The 17,545-nt window shown below is 39.3% G+C and overlaps 2 protein-coding genes across 2 annotated transcripts in view; both read right to left on the bottom strand.

The window, feature by feature from the left end:
• Window positions 1-90: 90 nt before the first annotated feature.
• LOC111596632 (cytochrome P450 4g15) lies at window positions 91-7,818 on the bottom strand. The gene is made up of 5 exons (XM_023310920.2): window positions 6,997-7,818; window positions 6,729-6,926; window positions 5,726-5,908; window positions 559-1,524; window positions 91-493 (listed from the first exon to the last, which is right to left on the bottom strand). Exons 1-5 carry the CDS (start codon window positions 7,193-7,195, stop codon window positions 294-296), a joined length of 1,746 nt encoding a protein of 581 aa, XP_023166688.1. The 5' UTR covers window positions 7,196-7,818; the 3' UTR covers window positions 91-293.
• Window positions 7,819-8,981: 1,163 nt separating this feature from the next.
• The window catches only part of LOC111596636 (TWiK family of potassium channels protein 9), a 29,404-nt gene continuing 20,840 nt past the window's right edge, over window positions 8,982-17,545 (bottom strand). The window contains exons 2-8 of the mRNA XM_023310925.2: window positions 11,073-11,234; window positions 10,420-10,543; window positions 10,137-10,286; window positions 9,876-10,067; window positions 9,679-9,794; window positions 9,525-9,617; window positions 8,982-9,459 (exon numbers count right to left, since the gene is read on the bottom strand). Of these exons, the coding sequence (XP_023166693.1) occupies window positions 9,301-9,459; window positions 9,525-9,617; window positions 9,679-9,794; window positions 9,876-10,067; window positions 10,137-10,286; window positions 10,420-10,543; window positions 11,073-11,234 (996 nt within the window). The 3' untranslated portion in view covers window positions 8,982-9,300. The remainder of the gene's footprint in view (window positions 9,460-9,524; window positions 9,618-9,678; window positions 9,795-9,875; window positions 10,068-10,136; window positions 10,287-10,419; window positions 10,544-11,072; window positions 11,235-17,545) is intronic.

Genomic DNA, 17,545 nt, shown 5'->3' on the forward strand with positions numbered 1-17,545 from the left:
ACTCGAAAATATTACACCAAATATATTGTCAAAACATTACACATATTATTATTAAATACACAAAAAAAAGGAAATAATTAATATTTGTTGTTGTTGTTTGAGTGTCTGTGTGTGGGTTGTTAAATGCAGCGCTTGAAGATTGCCACGATAAACAAGTTGTTTTGTGTGTGTGTGTGTGTTTGTGTGTTGTGTGTGTGTATTGATATTTTTTTAGCTTGCTTTATATGTATGTATGTATGTAGTATTACTGTATAGACCGGGACTATCACTTGCAAAAAAATATATGCATAAGTTTATGATGCTGCCGTGCTGCCAGCTGTGGTCGCCTGTCCCGGCTGTCGGGGCTGTAGGCGGACACGAAAGCCCTCCTCCCGCTTCAGTATGATGTCCGCCTGCAGCCTGAAGTCCGATTCGCTGAGGTCAGAGTAGACACGATAGTTGCGCATTATGGTCGACAGGAGAATCTTCAGTTTGAGCATAGCATATTTGCGACCTGAGCGAATGTATTGGCTTGGAATTAGTGAAGTGAATCTTGGTGAGGATTCGATTAGTACTCACCCACACAGCTGCGGGGTCCTGCTGAGAAGGGCACAAAGGCGTAGTAGTGTCGATTCGCCTGGCGTTCGGGCAGAAAGTTGTCCGGATCGAAGACATTGGGATTGGCGTAGACCTTGGCATTACGATGCAACAGAATGGTAGCCACGGTGACAGTAGCGCCACGCGGTATGACATAGGGTCCAGAGTTCAGCTGTAGATCCTCTTGGAGTTCGCGAGCTATTAGCGGCACGGGCGGAAACATGCGCAACGTTTCCATCAGGCAGCGTTCCAGATACTTCATTTCCAGCGTATCCTGAAATGTGGCCGGTCGCTGCGAGTCCCCAAAGATGCCATCCAATTCGGCAATCACGCGATCCTGTATGTTCTGATGTATGCCCATTAGCGATAGAAAGAATGAGGATCCGGCGGCCGTAGTGTCATGTCCTTCGAACATAATCGTATCCACTTGCTCTTTGATCTCGGTGTCCGTAATGAGTGCACCATTCTGGGCACTCTCCAGCATTAGATCGAGGAAGGCCAAACGCTTCTTCTCACCAATGTCATTGTCCTCCACATCCAAGTCGTCTTTGAGTCCCGCCGACTGGCCGTAGGAAAGGCCAGCAACAGGAGCGCTTTGCTCCTGCTTGGGTTGGGCCCCTTGGGACAGCTGTTGCTCTCGCTGTTCGCGCAGCTCGCGCTCCTCCTGCTCGAGAGCGGCGGCCTTCAGCTCGCTTTGGGCTAGAGAGCCGCGTGTGCCCTGCTCGAAGGCCGCCTTCTTGCTGCGTATGACCTTTGTGGTGAGGCCGTGAATGATGTTCAGCAGCCGTCCCTGCTCCTTGTAGTAGCGGGTCAGCGTGAAGATGAACTCGTTGCGCAAGAAGATGCTGCGATGCCGGGCATGCAGTATATCGCACATCCTCATCACGGCCATGGCATACTCAAAGCCGGACTTGTCTTGCGTCTTCTTCGATACGCCCATTGCGGTCTCTGTACGCCAGTGGAAGAGAGACGGAAGAGGATTGTATGAGATTGGGCATGAGATTGGAAGTGGAATGCACTCGACTGACCCAAGCGCCAATTGAACTTAACAAACATACAACGGAGCTGCGCCGGTTGACTAATTGTAGATACAATGCATAAATAGCAATCGTTTTAGATGCAACATATGTGCACACACACACACACGCACACGCTCACACACACACACACTTATGTAGGGTCATAATATGCTATATTCCATGTTGCATATTCCACAACGTTGATCTCTGGCCAACGGGGCGTATGAAAATGTTTAAGTTGCAATTTACTTGTTTCGATCAATAGACATATTGTTATTAATGTGTCAGCAATAATTATTAATATTATTAATTAAAATTTTAAATAATATATTTTTATTTATTTCAAGTTCATCTTTGTCTAACATGAATTTAATTTTTATTATTGAGAAATTATTTTATTTGAGTGACTTTAGACTTGTTGTCTTGAACTTATTTCATTTATTTTGTCTTTTTTTAAATTATAAAATATTTTGCATTGAATTAGGCTTGCTTGTTGACCGTGCCCATTACGGCCACACGTGTATAAGAATATGTTTTAATCATGAAGACTATGAATAATAGAAATAACGAAATATTCACAATTATTTGCATGGAATAAGGTGCGATAGTTGACCGTGCCTATTATTACGACCATCAGTGTAGAAGAAAGGCAATGAGATATATTTGAAGATCTTTCATTGCTGTGAGTTGAATATTTGATTTATGTATATATGTAAATATATAAAGTACAAGCGTGTCCCAGAAATAAGAGAAATGGATCGAGATTTGATTGCGAAATTGATCTTGTGGAAAGTGATCATGTTTTATTTATAATATAAGTACTCAATCGTTTTATAAGCCGACTTTTTATGCACGTGGAACAAGGTCAAAATCTGTTATATGTGCTCGAGTCGATTGTGGGCGTGACACATCAGAGAAAGTGTATATTTAAGAGTTACAGATTGAGGATCAACAAACTCTTAGCTTTCTCAACAGATGGAGGCCATATACGACCGAGCAATATTATTTGTTCTTTTAATTACTTTTGCTTATGGTCTTGAGAGCGTTTGAGCTTTATTTTTTGACATGCGTACGGAAATGGGAAATATAATCTAGAATTCTCACAATTTTTGAGTCTAGAAAAATTTTAAAAAAATAAGTAACATTTACTAAAACTTTTCTGACTTACTTTAATTTATTTTAAATGATTTCATTTGAGATGAGTTTCAGTTATCTTTAAAATTTCGATAACTCCTGAAAGATCGATAAGAATTTCGACTGTGGACTATTGACAGTGGAAGTGTCTAGCTGTCTCTCGAGCATTTAGCATTTTATTTTCTAGGCAACTTGCTACGGCATTTTGGCCAAGTTACGTATCGGCTTGGCAACACAAAGTCTGCCTGAGCGCCTTGCGCATTTCTTCCGCTAAAATCTGACAGAAATAATATTGTTGCGTGTGAAATTTGAAAACGACATTGCGCAAGCGTGGAAATGCAGGTTTTCTTGCCACTTGCCATTTTCAGCATTTCACTTGTGGCCCACTGGCCAGAGTTTTGGCCAGCTGGCAGGCAGCTAAAAACTTGTCGCACCTGTTGCAGCTCCTGGGGACTATGATGCCTCGAGGCTGTTATGCAATATTGAAAATGACATTTGAATTTGGCTTTCTTTACTTTTACAGTTGTTCGCTGATGCGTCATAGAGCATGCATATCTATCTGTATACATACGTGTTCGCTGTGTACTATATGAAACACATACATTATTTAGCTCAACAAGAAATAAAAAGAAGGCAAAAAATGATTTGCACACTTTATCAATTTTTTTTAATTTTTTATTTTCACTCTTAATTGCTAATTGCTTGTTTGCGTCAGCCGGACCTGAGCCTGAGGCTGGGTCTGGGTCTGGGCTGGGGCTGTGGCTGGTTTGGGGCTGGGTTGGGGCTGGGTTGGGGCTGGGTTGGGGCTGGGCCTGCGGTCGTTTACGATCTGCAGTTGCATTCAAATTTTCCTGATTAAATGCTTAATGGGAATGCGACGTGATTTTAATTGCAGCGCTTGGGCTTGCCGTGCAGCTCGCTTGGCTGCGAGCTGGCAATTTCCAGTACGAAGCGTACTTTTGGCAGCACTTCAATTATGGGCGAAGGTGAGCGCGTCTGCGTTATGCAATGGCCTAGAAATCAATCGCCAGGCATTACTAACAGACCGACACAGATAAAGACATATATATACATGTATTCCTATAGTACATGGGCGGCAATGTCATTAACATTTAACGCTCGGGCCTGGCTAACTGCCAGAGCCAACTGGACGCGGAGCTGTTTTCACTTTAAAGCCAAAACGGGTTTGGCCTTAAATAAACGACAGGCACTTTTTGGTGGCACAGTTAGCCAGCCCCGCCTATGGCCAGCCACAGCCTGTTAATATAATATCTTATGATATAAGCCAACTTCGGCTCCGAGAAGCATTCGAGCAGCTGCGTTCCGCAGCGCAAGTGAAAGTCGCCAGGGAGACCCGGTGAAGATTTTTTATTAGTAATTTTTATTAGTAAACAGATCTCTCTGATATATTTGGAAAGTAAATGAAATTATAACTGAAGCGCCTAATTGAGCTTTATGCATGATCAGCGAAATAAACAATTTCACAGTCAAAATTTGAATGAGTTTTTGTTCTCAAATTTCAATATTTTTAAATTCATTTTTAATTGAATTAAAAATATGTTCATTTTTCTTGTGTTCAAAAAAAAAAAAACAGAAAAATATAATTTCAAAATAAAAAAATACTTTTAACACATTTAATATTTGGATATAGTAATATATTTGAATATATGTGTGTGATTTTGTTTTCAAATTTCATTATTATTAAATTCATATTCAGCCTCAAGAGTTTTGATATTAATTTTCTGTTTTTACAAAAAATTTAATTTTAACTATGTTTTCCTATTTTATTTTTCTTGTATTTATATAAAAAATATGTAACTTGAAAAAATATATTTAATGAATTAATTTATATAAAAAATAATTTTAAATAAAATAAAAAAAACTAATTATTTAAAAAAATGACTGAATACATGAACGAATACAATTAATATATGAATAAACATTCAATATTTTTGAGTATTATTATATTTTGAGTATTATATTTTGAGCCTTAAAGCCTTCGAAAAAATAAATAAATTTTGCATTTTGAAAAACATTTTTGAAACATTTTTCTAGTATTTAAATAAAAACAGAAAATAATAATTTCAAGGCAAAAATATATATAATATAAAAATATATACTATTACTATTTTATTATATTTAATTATTATTTATTTTAATATTAAATTTGTGTTTTGTTTTAATTTTTTTTAATATTATCCTCAGCAAAAATATAAAGACTTTAAATTGTTAAATTGTTAAAACTTTTTTTTGCACATTTTAAAATTTAAAATATTCATTTTGCTCAATTTATAGGTGATTTATGTATGATTAGTCCTGATATATATATTTATATGTATATACATACATATGTATATATTTATATGTATGTATATTGTGATGCTTGGGGAAATCGGTATATGCCAGTTTATGGCGGCTCATTATTTCAACTATACGGCTTAGCAGTTGGGGTATGTATGTAGGTAAGCATATATATATATATATATCTATATATCTATATATCTATATATATATATATATAAATATATATATGTATATTATATATATCTATATGTATATAGATATATATATATATATATATATATATATATATATATATATATATATATATGTGTGTGTGTGTGTGTGTGGATGTATTTGATATAATTCGGGTCTCGGGTCGCTTCTCTATGCTGTGGCTCATTGTCTACACAGACAAAAGCGGCAAATGGACAACAAAAAACAAAATTTTGATTTGTGCGAGTATATAGGGAAATAGGTCTGTGCTCAATTGCAGTTCATATGTGTATGTATGTGGCACTGGCATGTGTATGTGCTATTATGTCTCTGTGTGTGCACGCACACACGCACACACCAATGCAAAAGAACAAAAAATGAATCGGAATTTGAATGTGAAATGTATAGAAATCCGTAGACTGAGTGCGTGTGAGTGGACTGTACCGTTTAACTAAGTATATGAGTGTCTCTGTGTCTGTGTGTCTGTGTGTGTCACTTACCCAATAGAATCTCCACAGTTGCCTCACTCATGTAATCATGACAATCAAATGTGCGTCCATCCTCCGCACGCAGCTTCCGCACCACATTGCGCGAGTTCTCGTTAAACAATTCAATGAAACTCTTTAAGACATTCAAATGGAATGTGGGTGCGATTAGTTTGCGATGAGCCCGCCATTTTTGACCTGATCGGATAAAGGTATAAAGCAGAGATCGTGTATAAGAACTAAATCAAGCAAAGAACACGAACAAACGAGTAGAAGAACCAAGAGAAACTCAAGAGTCTCCAAGAGATCAAAAGGACATGTGTATATAATGTACAAAAAGTCTCATGAGACATATGTATATAGCTGTGAAATGGATACTCAAGCGCTATATATTATATAACGAACATAAAAAGATAGTAATTAAGATCACAGCCTTAAGCTTAAAGCAAAGCACAAATTCTAACTACGGATAATTTATGATGATAAAGAAAATAATAATTGGTGTAGGCTGATCGCTATAAGAAAGAAGAAGATCTTCACATATTCAATTTGATCATTATATGATAGGCATGAAAAAGTAAAATATAGTGGAAAAGATAGAGAAAGGCAGGGAGCAAGGTTGAAAGAGAGAGAGAGAGAGAGAGAGTTGTTGCAACAGCCAGCTCTATAGAGTTAGATAGAGATGACAATTGCACAACAGATCTTTCTCCTCTCACTCTCACTCTACCTACCTGCCTCCGCTCCCCCACTCTCTCCCTCTCTCTCTGTCTCTCTCTCTCTCTCGGTCTCTTTCTCTGCTGTTCTTCGTTTCGTTTATTTATAGCCGCCATTTGTTCGGCGTTGTTGTGCCAACTGTCAGGCTTACAAATCGTTTTATTAATTTATGATTCCATAAACGCAATTTAAATTGCATTAGCTAGTCGGGAGAGAGTGGCACCGAATCAAGCTAGCCCCTTCCTCTTGGCATACGATGGTCACGTACACACACACACACACGCGCGCACACACACAGACTCACCTGTGCTGATTAGCAGGCCATCGCCCAGCCAAGGCTTGAAGAACTTGTATTCGGATGCTTTGTCAATGTAGACGTGGCTGCTCAGGAGCAGCTCGACGTCGCGCGGATCATAGATGAAGACCACCAGCTTGGGCCCGATCCACATTTTGGCAATGTGCTCAAACGGCGTGCTCTTGCGAATGACTGTTTTGAAAACAGCTGGAAAAACAGGATACAGATTTGGTGTTGACCTGACCATGGTTGACAGAGTGAAATGCATTGAACCTACACGAAGCGGGTCCAATCACATCGAACAGGTGCCCGACAATGGGCAGGCCACGCGGTCCCGGCAGTCGTGCCGCCAGTTTGTACAGATGGGCGCGAGACAGCCGCCAATAGATGTACCAGAGCACCAAGGTGGGCAGCAGCAGCAGATAGAAGACGCTGCTGGGCGAGCCCACAGCGGCATCTTTTTTCAGCACCTCCATTGAGGTGGGGCACACACTCACAACTAGCCAACTAGTCGACACAGGCAAACGCAAAAAAATATATAAAAAAATCAAAAGAAGTGTATGGACACGGACTCAGACTCAGACTCAGACTCAGACTCAGACACACGCACACACACACACACGCACACCCGGGATGCGAGACGCCACAACGGGCACACAGAGCTCGGAGCGTTGGCAACTTGCGTAGGCGGATGCCACGGTAAACGGAGACGAACTCGAAGCGTTGAGCTCAAAACATTTTTTAATGCGCGCCTCGCGATACTTTTTTTTGCTTTTTTTGGTTTTTGCTTCGCTTTTTTTCGTTATTTATTTATCTCTTGTTTTGTTCCGGATGCTGCGGATGCTCGTCGCTGCCTGTCCGCCGCGATACTGATACAATTGCCTGGCAAGCGTCGAGCGATGCGCTTCGGCAGCAGCACAAAATAATAGTAGCAGCAATAATAATAATAGTAATAATAATACTATTATTATTTAAAGCAGAAAACGTACACAGAGACAAAATCACAAAAAAAAAGATATAAAATTATTGAAATGAAATGGAATGGGAAATGGTCGCCCGACGTTGCACGCTCCACGCTCCGCGCTGTGACTAGTGGCTGGTGACTAGCCGCCGCCGCCAGTGCGCCCGACTTTTATAGCCAACAATGTGGCAAGCGGCAAACGAACTGGCAAATTGGCGACTTGGCGAAGTGGCGAATTGGCGAAGTGGCGCCGACCGACAGCCAGCCGCACGGACGGACGCTCGCGCAGTATCCATCAATTTCATTCATTCAAATTGTGGCGCGCGCTTTCCTGCTCTCACTCACTCACCCACCCACTAACAAAAGCTCAGCTGTCCATTTCTGAAAGCTTCATTCAAGTCGCAGTCTCCAGTCTCCATCTCAGTTTCAGGTGCATTTTATCAGAGTTGATTTGCGCTTAGTTTAAGTCTTTTTTATTTTGTTTATTTTGATTTGGACATTTATGCATGATTATTTTTAGTATCTGTTACCTAAAGCTAAACAAAAAAAAAATTATTCATATTTATATGTATATATATTCCATCACTTTTTGCCATAGTAAGTTATGCGAGGCGCGATCAATAAGTTGCCATTTGTTGTGACTAGACTTATGCCCTTGTAGCCTACGAATCTAACCTGGACATCATACAGAGATAACAAAACTTAATTTTAACCTTTACAAATGAAATTTGAGTTGTGTAATCGATGTTTAGTAGGGAGCGTCCGACTAGAAAACACCCTGAAACCTGATATTTTCATATCATTGTAGGCTGCCTAATGAAACTTTCTGACATCTTAATGTACATTCACCCAAAGTCCACGGCTTCTCTATTTGAATTGGAAATATTTTTCAGTATTTGGTGAAGCAAGCGAAAGTATCGAAAATGCTTTTAGTCTGTGCACTCATTACAAGAACTTAAATGTGTCCTGAGCAATAGAATCGATGCTTTGAGAATGAGCTGAAAATATAATTCATAAGGAAATAAATTTATGCTGCAAATATCTGGATATCGCTGTGTTCATAGAGACACATATAGCTTGAATGATTCAGTTCCCAATGCCACGCCTCCTTCTAGCTGTTACAGACCATACCGTTATACGCCGAACTCTTACACTCAATGCTTTCAGGTCAGTCCACAATAATACAAATTTTCGAGTATATAGTTAATGAAGTCGCTTAAGCTAACTCAACCTAACCTGAGCTTCGCTTGAATGCATAACTACACATATATACACATACGGAAACTAGCATACTACTTCTTGATCGGCCCTCGTTTACAATTAATTAGATTTAGAAATTAGCTTATGGAAGTCGTTGGCTGGACAACACTGGACAAGAAGGGCACAGAGCTTACATATTGCTGCCCATTGACAAACACACAACTACACACGCTCACACACCCACGCACACACGCACACACACACGCACACACATACAAATGGAAGCATAACAACAACTATATGGGTATTATGCAAAGCCTAACTAACATAAATACAAAGATCTCTAACATATGATATAGTTGGGGCTTATGTGCCTAGGTCTAAAAGTATGCTACAAGAGCTATCCATGTTGATAGGGGGTTAGACGGACGACTCGTAGATGACGATTTGCAGCACCTTGGGCTTGCTATTCTGCGCCTCCTTCACCTCCTTGAGTATGGCATTCGTGATGGCCTCCAGTGCAGCAATGTCTGAATTGTGCTCGCTCTTCTTGTTGCTGTTCCACTTGGGCATGGAGACCTGTGCGCACATTAAGCATTTATTATTCAACAGCGGTCCATTAGCAGTAGCTGGAGTTGACTTACAGTTAAAACTTTTTGCAGCGTGGTGTAGTCAAGGCCCGTGCCCGCCGTTTCGCCCAGGCGTCGCAGCGTCTCCGCCATTGGACCGGACAGCTCCTGCAAGGAATGGCTTGAGTGCGTTTGCCGGATAGTGGGTCAGTTGGGTGAACACACTTACCTGCAGCTTGGCCCAGCTGGTCGCGTACTGGCGCCGCACCAGCTCAATGATGGTCGATGTTAGCGCCAGTCCAATCAGTATGTAGAGCGTGCACAGCAGCATATAGTTGGGTTTCTCTGAGCAGAGAGACGGAGCGAGGGGAGAGAGAGAAGGTTCGATTAGGCAGGGCAATTAATAACTGACTGCGGCTAACGCACTGGGCACCAGATCACCAAATCCAATCGTTGTCATGGTTATGAAGCAAAAGTAGAAGCCATCAAAGAACGTCCAATCGTCCTCCCAGAGCAGCAACAGCCCAGCCCCAGCGGCCAGATAGACACCCAGAAAGCCAACTGCCAGAATCGCATAGAACCAGGTCTTGCCGATGAAGTTTGTAAACTTTGGCTTCGCTGCAATCGATAAACATGTGTGAAATCGATAATAATCGCAATCGTAATTAAGTGCCGTGCTCAACTTACTTGGCATATGCTTGCCAAACACGGACACAGCGCTGGCAAAGAGTCGACCCCAGTCGGCAATGACCGTCAGTGTGAAGGGTATTCCAATGAGTGCAAAACAAATGCAGAAGACACGACCGCTGGTCGTTACCGGCACTATATTGCCATAGCCTGTAGGAGAAAGCGAGAGGAGAGATGGAGAGAAGATCGATCGCAAATTAAATAGATACAGTTATAGCATTCTACTGGGAGATGCATCTCTACTCAGCCTGATTGGCAGGGCATTTCCTAGTCAGGCACTTACCTATAGTGGTTAACACAGTCGATGAGAAGAACACAGCTTGCAGTATGCTCCAGCGCTCGTAGGGCTCTGGAAAGTCTTTGTCGGCTACGATTAGCAGCCCGCCTTCGGCAGCCTGTTGTACGGCCTATCAAAAGAGGAAGACCACGAATAGATTAGTCATTAAGAATCATGTGTATTTATGACATCTGCTTAGAGCTACAGATATATATTTTGTATGCGAGCTGCCTAATTCAAATACGATCAAAATACTTCAAAATATTCATTAATTAAATTCATTATTGTTTCTTATAACAGATATATAGATAGGTATAGATAAATATAGTATATTACAATATATCTTTACTGAGAGATCTACAAGTGTGTACTACTACTATACAAACAGCAAAGCAGTCTATAGTGTATATAACTATATATACTATAAAATGTAGGCTACGCTTTACTGATCTGAAACTGATCTTAAGAGTATTATAATAACAACGCATAGACTACTTAATGTATTTGTGACTTACTTAGCAGCAAATATCATTCTTCGTATAGATATACATGTATATATATCGTAGTCTGACTGCAGATACTGATTTGATCGAAAGCATCAATGGAATATGCCAAAAAGTATGCAACAGAATTTTGGGTAGAGTTTCTCTTGGACTTACCGCTTCGTATTTGGCCAGTTCGAAGGAGAGCAGCTCATTGAGATTGTTCACCTCGGTGTTGTTCAATATGGTGTTCATGAAGCGCTCCCGCTGCGTCTTGACCACATCCTTCAGCTGTGTGAGGCGCGCCACCTCCGCCGGGCGCTCCAGATGGCGAAAGATCTGCGTCAACAATGTGAAAAATGGGTACCATTGCAAATTGAAAGGCTACGCTGCATTAGCATTTAATTAAAGTGTGCCGCATAATAAATGGATGGCACCGCCAGACGTGGGGGAGGGGGTAGGGTAGACTGCCAAAGAGACGAAGGCAATGGGGGGTCATGAAGTTGGCTTTGATGGCATCACCAGGGCCAGGGCCAGGGCCAGGGCCAGGGCTGTGTGCCTGCCTTAGCAGCTATGTGCAATTTATTGGCATTTGATTGATGGCCAGGCCACTATGCACAAAGCGAATCCACTCAACGTTCTCTTTGTTGTTGTTGTTGTTGTTGTAATTATACCCTGTAACCATTAAACGTAAGCGAAGGGTGCTCAGCAGATCAAATTTAAGCGTATTTTTCGAACAGATGCAAATCTTTGAATATGTAAAAGAAAAGAATAGATCTGTCGGGCAACATTTCAATAAATTTGAATTACATAGAGTTTGCAGATCTATTTTAAGAGAAGTGTTCCAGCTAGCTAGAGGCGTTTGTATATCCATAAGGCAGGCCAAAGGCAGCTCAAATATCTTGCAGCTAACTGAGTGAGGCTAAGAAGAGTATAGCTTTCTCCCCATATGTTCTGCCATCAGTATCATAAATTTGACATGGCAAAATGGACTTTTGTTAGCACTTAAGGCTCAGCTCAAATACTGATTCGGAAAAACATATTGTTAGCTGTAAAATTCTCTCAACATTTTGCTGGTTTATCTGATCTTATCGAACAGCTGACTTAATGAAAATAATTTTCTTATCAGCTTAAATGTTGATCTAAGAGTTTTAAAAGTCGTGCATGAAATATGTTTAGGGTATTTACAAGCCATGCTGAAAGTCTCAATGGCCTTGTCGTTGCAAGCGAGCCTCATTAAGTGAAGTAAGTGGCATTTGCAATAGGTTCATTAACTCTCTCGAGTGGAGCAAATATAATTTTAATGCCAGCTCAGTCAACATGGATGAAACAGTTTAAGTGTAACTGTAATAATGTTTAACTTGTACTGTGTGTACTAAGATACACACTTATAGCTACTATATATATATATATATATATATATACATATATATATAACACTTAGGCTTTTGGCAATTCTATTAAATACTAAGAAATTTTTCGTTATTGATGCGTGCATAAAATATGAATATTTGATGAAGCTTTTCACCTTTATAAGCCAAACAAACAAACAAAAAAAAAGAAAATAGAAAAACAAAAACAACAATAACAACAAAGCATAAAACACAAAATATGCTTTCCATTTTTTTCGCACATCTTGGCAATAAATTTGTTGAAATGTAGTACGGACTCTGCTTGTTTCTTGTTATAAAAATAGTTTTACAAATTGATTTGTGTTTTACTTTCAACAACACCAAAAACAAACAACAGCAAGAACAACAAATATTCATATGTGTACGTATTTACGATATATGTGGCGTCTGCATACATATACAAAGAAACGAATTCGCATTTGAAATTCAATTGAAATGTGTCAGCAATTTCTCTTATTCGCGCCGAGCGACTTATATTAAGTGTTCTCACCCATACCCCAGTCCAGCCCAGCCCAGCCCCTTCACTAACTTCCTTACCTCCCACACCCCCATCCCCCATTCTGCCCTTGCTTGTTGCACTGGGACAGCAGCGGCATCTTTGCATTTTTTCTTGCTAATCCAATAACACTGCACAACAAAATTATGCAAGTCGCACTTAGAAGGCCCCAAGACTCCACCTATTTTCTGCTGCTTTTGTCATATTATTTTTAATTTGTTAAGAAATATAATGGGAATATGTAAATCAATATATATTCAATATCTTAACTAGCTAAAAAGTTTGTTTCTATATTTAACTTTTTACTGATCGAATCGATCGAAATATTATGAACAAAAAAGTTCTTTGGAATCAGAGCTTTATATACATTGTTTATAGAGACTTTTTCTTAAAAATCTTTTGTAAAATGATTGCTCTTTCCTAGGAAATAAAAAAGATTTGTATATCGGAAACATAATGAGCCTTCTGTGAACCACTTTTGGCACTAAATGATATCTGGTTTCAGTTCTAAGATTCATCTATATAAATATATATCCGGCAGGTCACGTAAAAGCCTTCTCTTACACAGCAACAACTCGTTAGTTAGTCTATCATATTAAGTCTTTATTTAAAGGAAAGTAATTTACTCTATTGAGAATGTCATAAGGGAAAGTGAAATTTTTAGTTTTAAAAAGTCATCTTAAAATAATAATTAAGCAAATTCCATTCCATTCCAAAGCAGAAAGAGTAAAAGAGAGATTGTGTAATTCCGAATTGGCAATTAAGCTTGGCTGCTGCTCTGTGCACTTCTTGTGGATGTCCTTGCGCTTGGCTTATGAGAATATTTTGTAATATTTTGCTTGCAGAGATACGCATTTGCGTAATTAGCTTTGGTTCACTCGGCCAAGCGATGGCGACAACTTGTCCAAGTTTCGAAAAGTTATTCACACAGATCTATAAGTTTCTTAAGTGCCAGTCATGGACAAGGACTTCGACATGGACATGGACATGGACAGCACGCAGCAGACAAGGCGTTAAATCAATTTTAGAGCTTGTGACCGGTGCCCCTACTTCAGCTACTCTGCGTACAATGCGGCGTATGCGCAATATTTATAACAATTTCTCTGTTGTCACAGAGTTGTCGGTTATTTCTGTGCTTGCGCATAAATTATAATTATTCGAGATTCATTTTGTATACCCTGAATGTAAATTCCGGGTGAATTGGTTTTGCTCAAATGCTTGCCACAGCCAGAGGTAGGCGTGGTCGAACCCACAAGGTACATTTGTATGCCTGCTCAGGTCCAATAACCAAGTCAAGCAGATCAAGTTCCATGCTGTGGACTAAGAGCATTATTGAACTTTGATCACATTATTTATATCTCTAAAGCTAGAGTCACCATACTGCATTAACTTTCAAGAATAAGTTGTAGACTTCTCATTTATTTTATATATTTGATTCCAAAATTATATTTTTTAGAACAAAGGAAATAAATTTCAGCGGCAAATATAGCCGATATGTGAAAGAGTTTGCATTTCTTGTGATATGAAATATATTCAATAGAATATATAGGCATATTCGGCAACACAGAGTTCTTTAAATAGTTATAAATTGAGTTTGATGTTGTCAGCCTCAACTTTACTTTGTGGCCAGGGTGCTAGAGGTGCTGATTATGATCGTAGAGCCGAGGGTTCGAATCCGAATGGAGACAGATTTTCTTGTTATAGTTGTATTTTTTATCAACATGTTTCAGGGTAATTTTTTTTTTTAATTGTGAGGGTGCGAGTTCAAATCATGGAAATGAAATTTTATTTTTCTATCTAATTTTAAGTCCATGACAATTATATATCATAGCAGCTGCTCGTATGCTTTCAAGCGCAGATCTATTGAGGTTCAGGATACCTCTTAGTCGTGCAAACCTCAATAACGCTTTGCTACTGATTCTAGGAGATTATTATTTAAAGTTAAAATATTTATTTATTGTAAATATTTATTTATTTATTTATTATACAAATGCGTGACTGAGCCAAGGCTCAGAGTAGCTTCTAGTCGACCACATCCGACTAGAGCAGTCATAATCATGTTTTTTCTCCTTAACCCGGACATGCACTATAACTTATTCCTGAACGTATGTAGACTATAAATATATATATATATATATATATATATATATATACATTCGCATGCGTGCATGCAGGGTAGACAAGACTCATAACACCCAGCCAGTGATACAATTGGTAAATTTATGAGCTCCACGCCGGGACAGCCAGAGGAAAGTCCATAACAGCGGCTTTGTCCTTCTTTGCTGAATGGACTTAAAGCACTTGTCAGAGCAAGTGTCAGACCATTTGCACAACATAAATCACATGCCGCACGCAGTGCTCTATGCGCAACAATTGCCAACAACAGCAACAGGGCACAAAGTGCTCTGAAGTCTCACCTGGCTATTTACAGCTACTTAGTGGCTCACCGGGCAGGTGGGCTGTCTGGCAGACTTAACTGGGCGCACAGTGAGTATGCCTGCTTTAGTCAGGCTGACGAGCACTGGGCGTATACTTCATATTGCGTTGTTATTAATTTTCATTTAAGCAATAAGCTGAGGGCAGTTGGTTCATTTGGCTTGTTTTTAATCATAAGCGACAGCAACAACAGCAGCAACAACAGCAATTATCTGCAGCGCAATTTCTCTTCATTTGGAAAAACCAAAATAGAATCCGGTAAATGGTTTCTGCTGCTGTTTCTCCTATAATGATGCGCCGCCCATTTAGCATGCGATTATTCATTTCCGTTGTTGTCTCCGGCTGCGGGCTAAAAGCGCCCAAAAGCAGGCAACACCCTGAAATATATATGACCTATGTGTGTGAGTATGTGTGTGTATGCACATGTGTGTGTGTGCATTTTGTTAAAGGAGCCACTGAGTTCATTATTATCATGCAATATATCAGCATCCATCTTTAGGCATAGGAAATTTTAATAATAAAACGAGAGCAAAGCTTATGGGCTATAATCTATGATGTGATTGGTAAATTATTCTAAATACTATGAGCTCTGAAAAACTGTTTTGATTCTCTCTACATTTTGTAGAAGCACTAAAAACTCTTGCAAAAATATAATCTTAACTTTTCACTCTTTGGCACATATATCCTCATAGCTTGATCATATGTGGCTTACGCAAAGTTTTGTAATAAAATTTTATTTTAGCTTGAATAATATTTTGTAACATCACACACAATCTTAATATGTTTTCTTATTTCGAGCAATTCTTAGAAATAATTTGTGTATTTTGATACACTTAATACAATTTCATACGGATAGTTGCCTTGCAGCTACAAGCTCAGTATAAAACTATATAAATTGATACTTGTATACCCTAAAACTCATTGAAAGGGCGATTCAAGGGTATAATAGCCCATGTCGAAGAGGGCGTGGCCAACCTTAAAAACTATACCTATTCAGGCGCAACGCCACAAGCTGAGTCGATTTGCCCAAGTTTGTCTGCCTGTCCGCATTAGCTGAGAGTTTTCATTAGCTCAAATCGAGCGACGATCGATAGCGATAAGTTGCCTTTATAAATGCAGCTGAAAGATCATAAAAGCAAAAGGCATTTGGCACATTCTTATCAGGAATATACTGAATATGATTATTTCTTATGTTAGATATCTTCGTTCATTCCTACAAAATTCAAATACATTAAACTCAAACAGGTACCATAAGCACGCTCTGATAATTTTATAAAGACCTAGTTCTCGAACCAAAGTTATTCAATCGTTGGCTTTGGTAAGTGGAAGAAGAAGCGCAGTTATGCTTGCGTGTGTGTGTGTGTGTGAGCACATGTATTTGCTATGCAGAAGGCTAGCAGAGTCGAGGGTATCTGTGAGTCGAGCACTTCGACTTGAGCACTTTTGTTGTTCATTACAAATTAGTTCCGGGTGTTGTTGACCTTCTGGGCCAGCTAGGGCGGCCGTCAGTAGTTGGACGGGCCTTGGCCCAAGACATGACAAATCACGACCTTCGCCTGCCGCAAACTGAGATGAGTTTTGTGTCTGGGTGGAGCTTTCGGCTCTGACTCTGGGTCTAGGTCCCCGAGCAAGTGAAACTCTATCGCGTCGCCTGCCAAAACGGAAGCGCGGTGTAAATGCGAAAATTATTAGCTGCGTCCGCTGGGCGCCACGAAATGGTTTCGCTTTAATCATACCTCTATAAATATTTGTTCATGATTTTTGTTTTTTCCTCTTCAGCATTTTCGACTGTTTTCTAAAACATCTCTTGACTGTGGTACATAAAAATTATTGTATTGAATTTAATGATTATATTTCCATCATCAGCTCGATTGCTCTGAATACTCTGTATGTAGGCAAGTGTAGCTATGGATCGTTTTCTCGCCTTTATCAACTCATCTCTTAATGATATATTCTATACTTTATATTCCTATACATTTTATTGATTTTAAATATATTTTAGTTTTATGTTACTCTCTTTCATCTTATTCAAATATCAAGTACAAAGACATGACATTTTCAAGTTGATTACAGGGTATCTTCTAGTTGCTTAAAGCACAATTCACTTCTAGAAAGATTCGTTAAATTAAGATTAATTTCAATCAATATAGATTACACAACAAAATCTGCTACAGGGTATATTCGAGTCGATCATTTTGCGTGTCTAGTGTCTAGGTGTCTAGTGCAATAAAACATAAAATTTGAAGTTGAATGTTAATTACATTTGAGTGAGATCGTTGAATATTGTTATTGTTGTTCTTAGCCAG

This window comes from Drosophila hydei, unplaced genomic scaffold, assembly GCF_003285905.1.
Source record: "Drosophila hydei strain 15085-1641.00,03,60 unplaced genomic scaffold, DhydRS2 tig00000477-arrow-arrow-pilon, whole genome shotgun sequence".
Taxonomy (NCBI): domain Eukaryota; kingdom Metazoa; phylum Arthropoda; class Insecta; order Diptera; family Drosophilidae; genus Drosophila; species Drosophila hydei.

Coding starts and splice junctions, on each gene's coding strand:
- LOC111596632 (XM_023310920.2), bottom strand. CDS start 7,195: ATGGAGGTGCTGAAAAAAGATGCCGCTGTGGGCTCGCCCAGCAGCGTC. Junction 6,927..6,996: donor TGTGATTGGACCCGCTTCGT/GTAGGTTCAATG, acceptor CTGTTTTTCCAG/CTGTTTTCAAAACAGTCATT. Junction 494..558: donor AGGACCCCGCAGCTGTGTGG/GTGAGTACTAAT, acceptor ACATTCGCTCAG/GTCGCAAATATGCTATGCTC.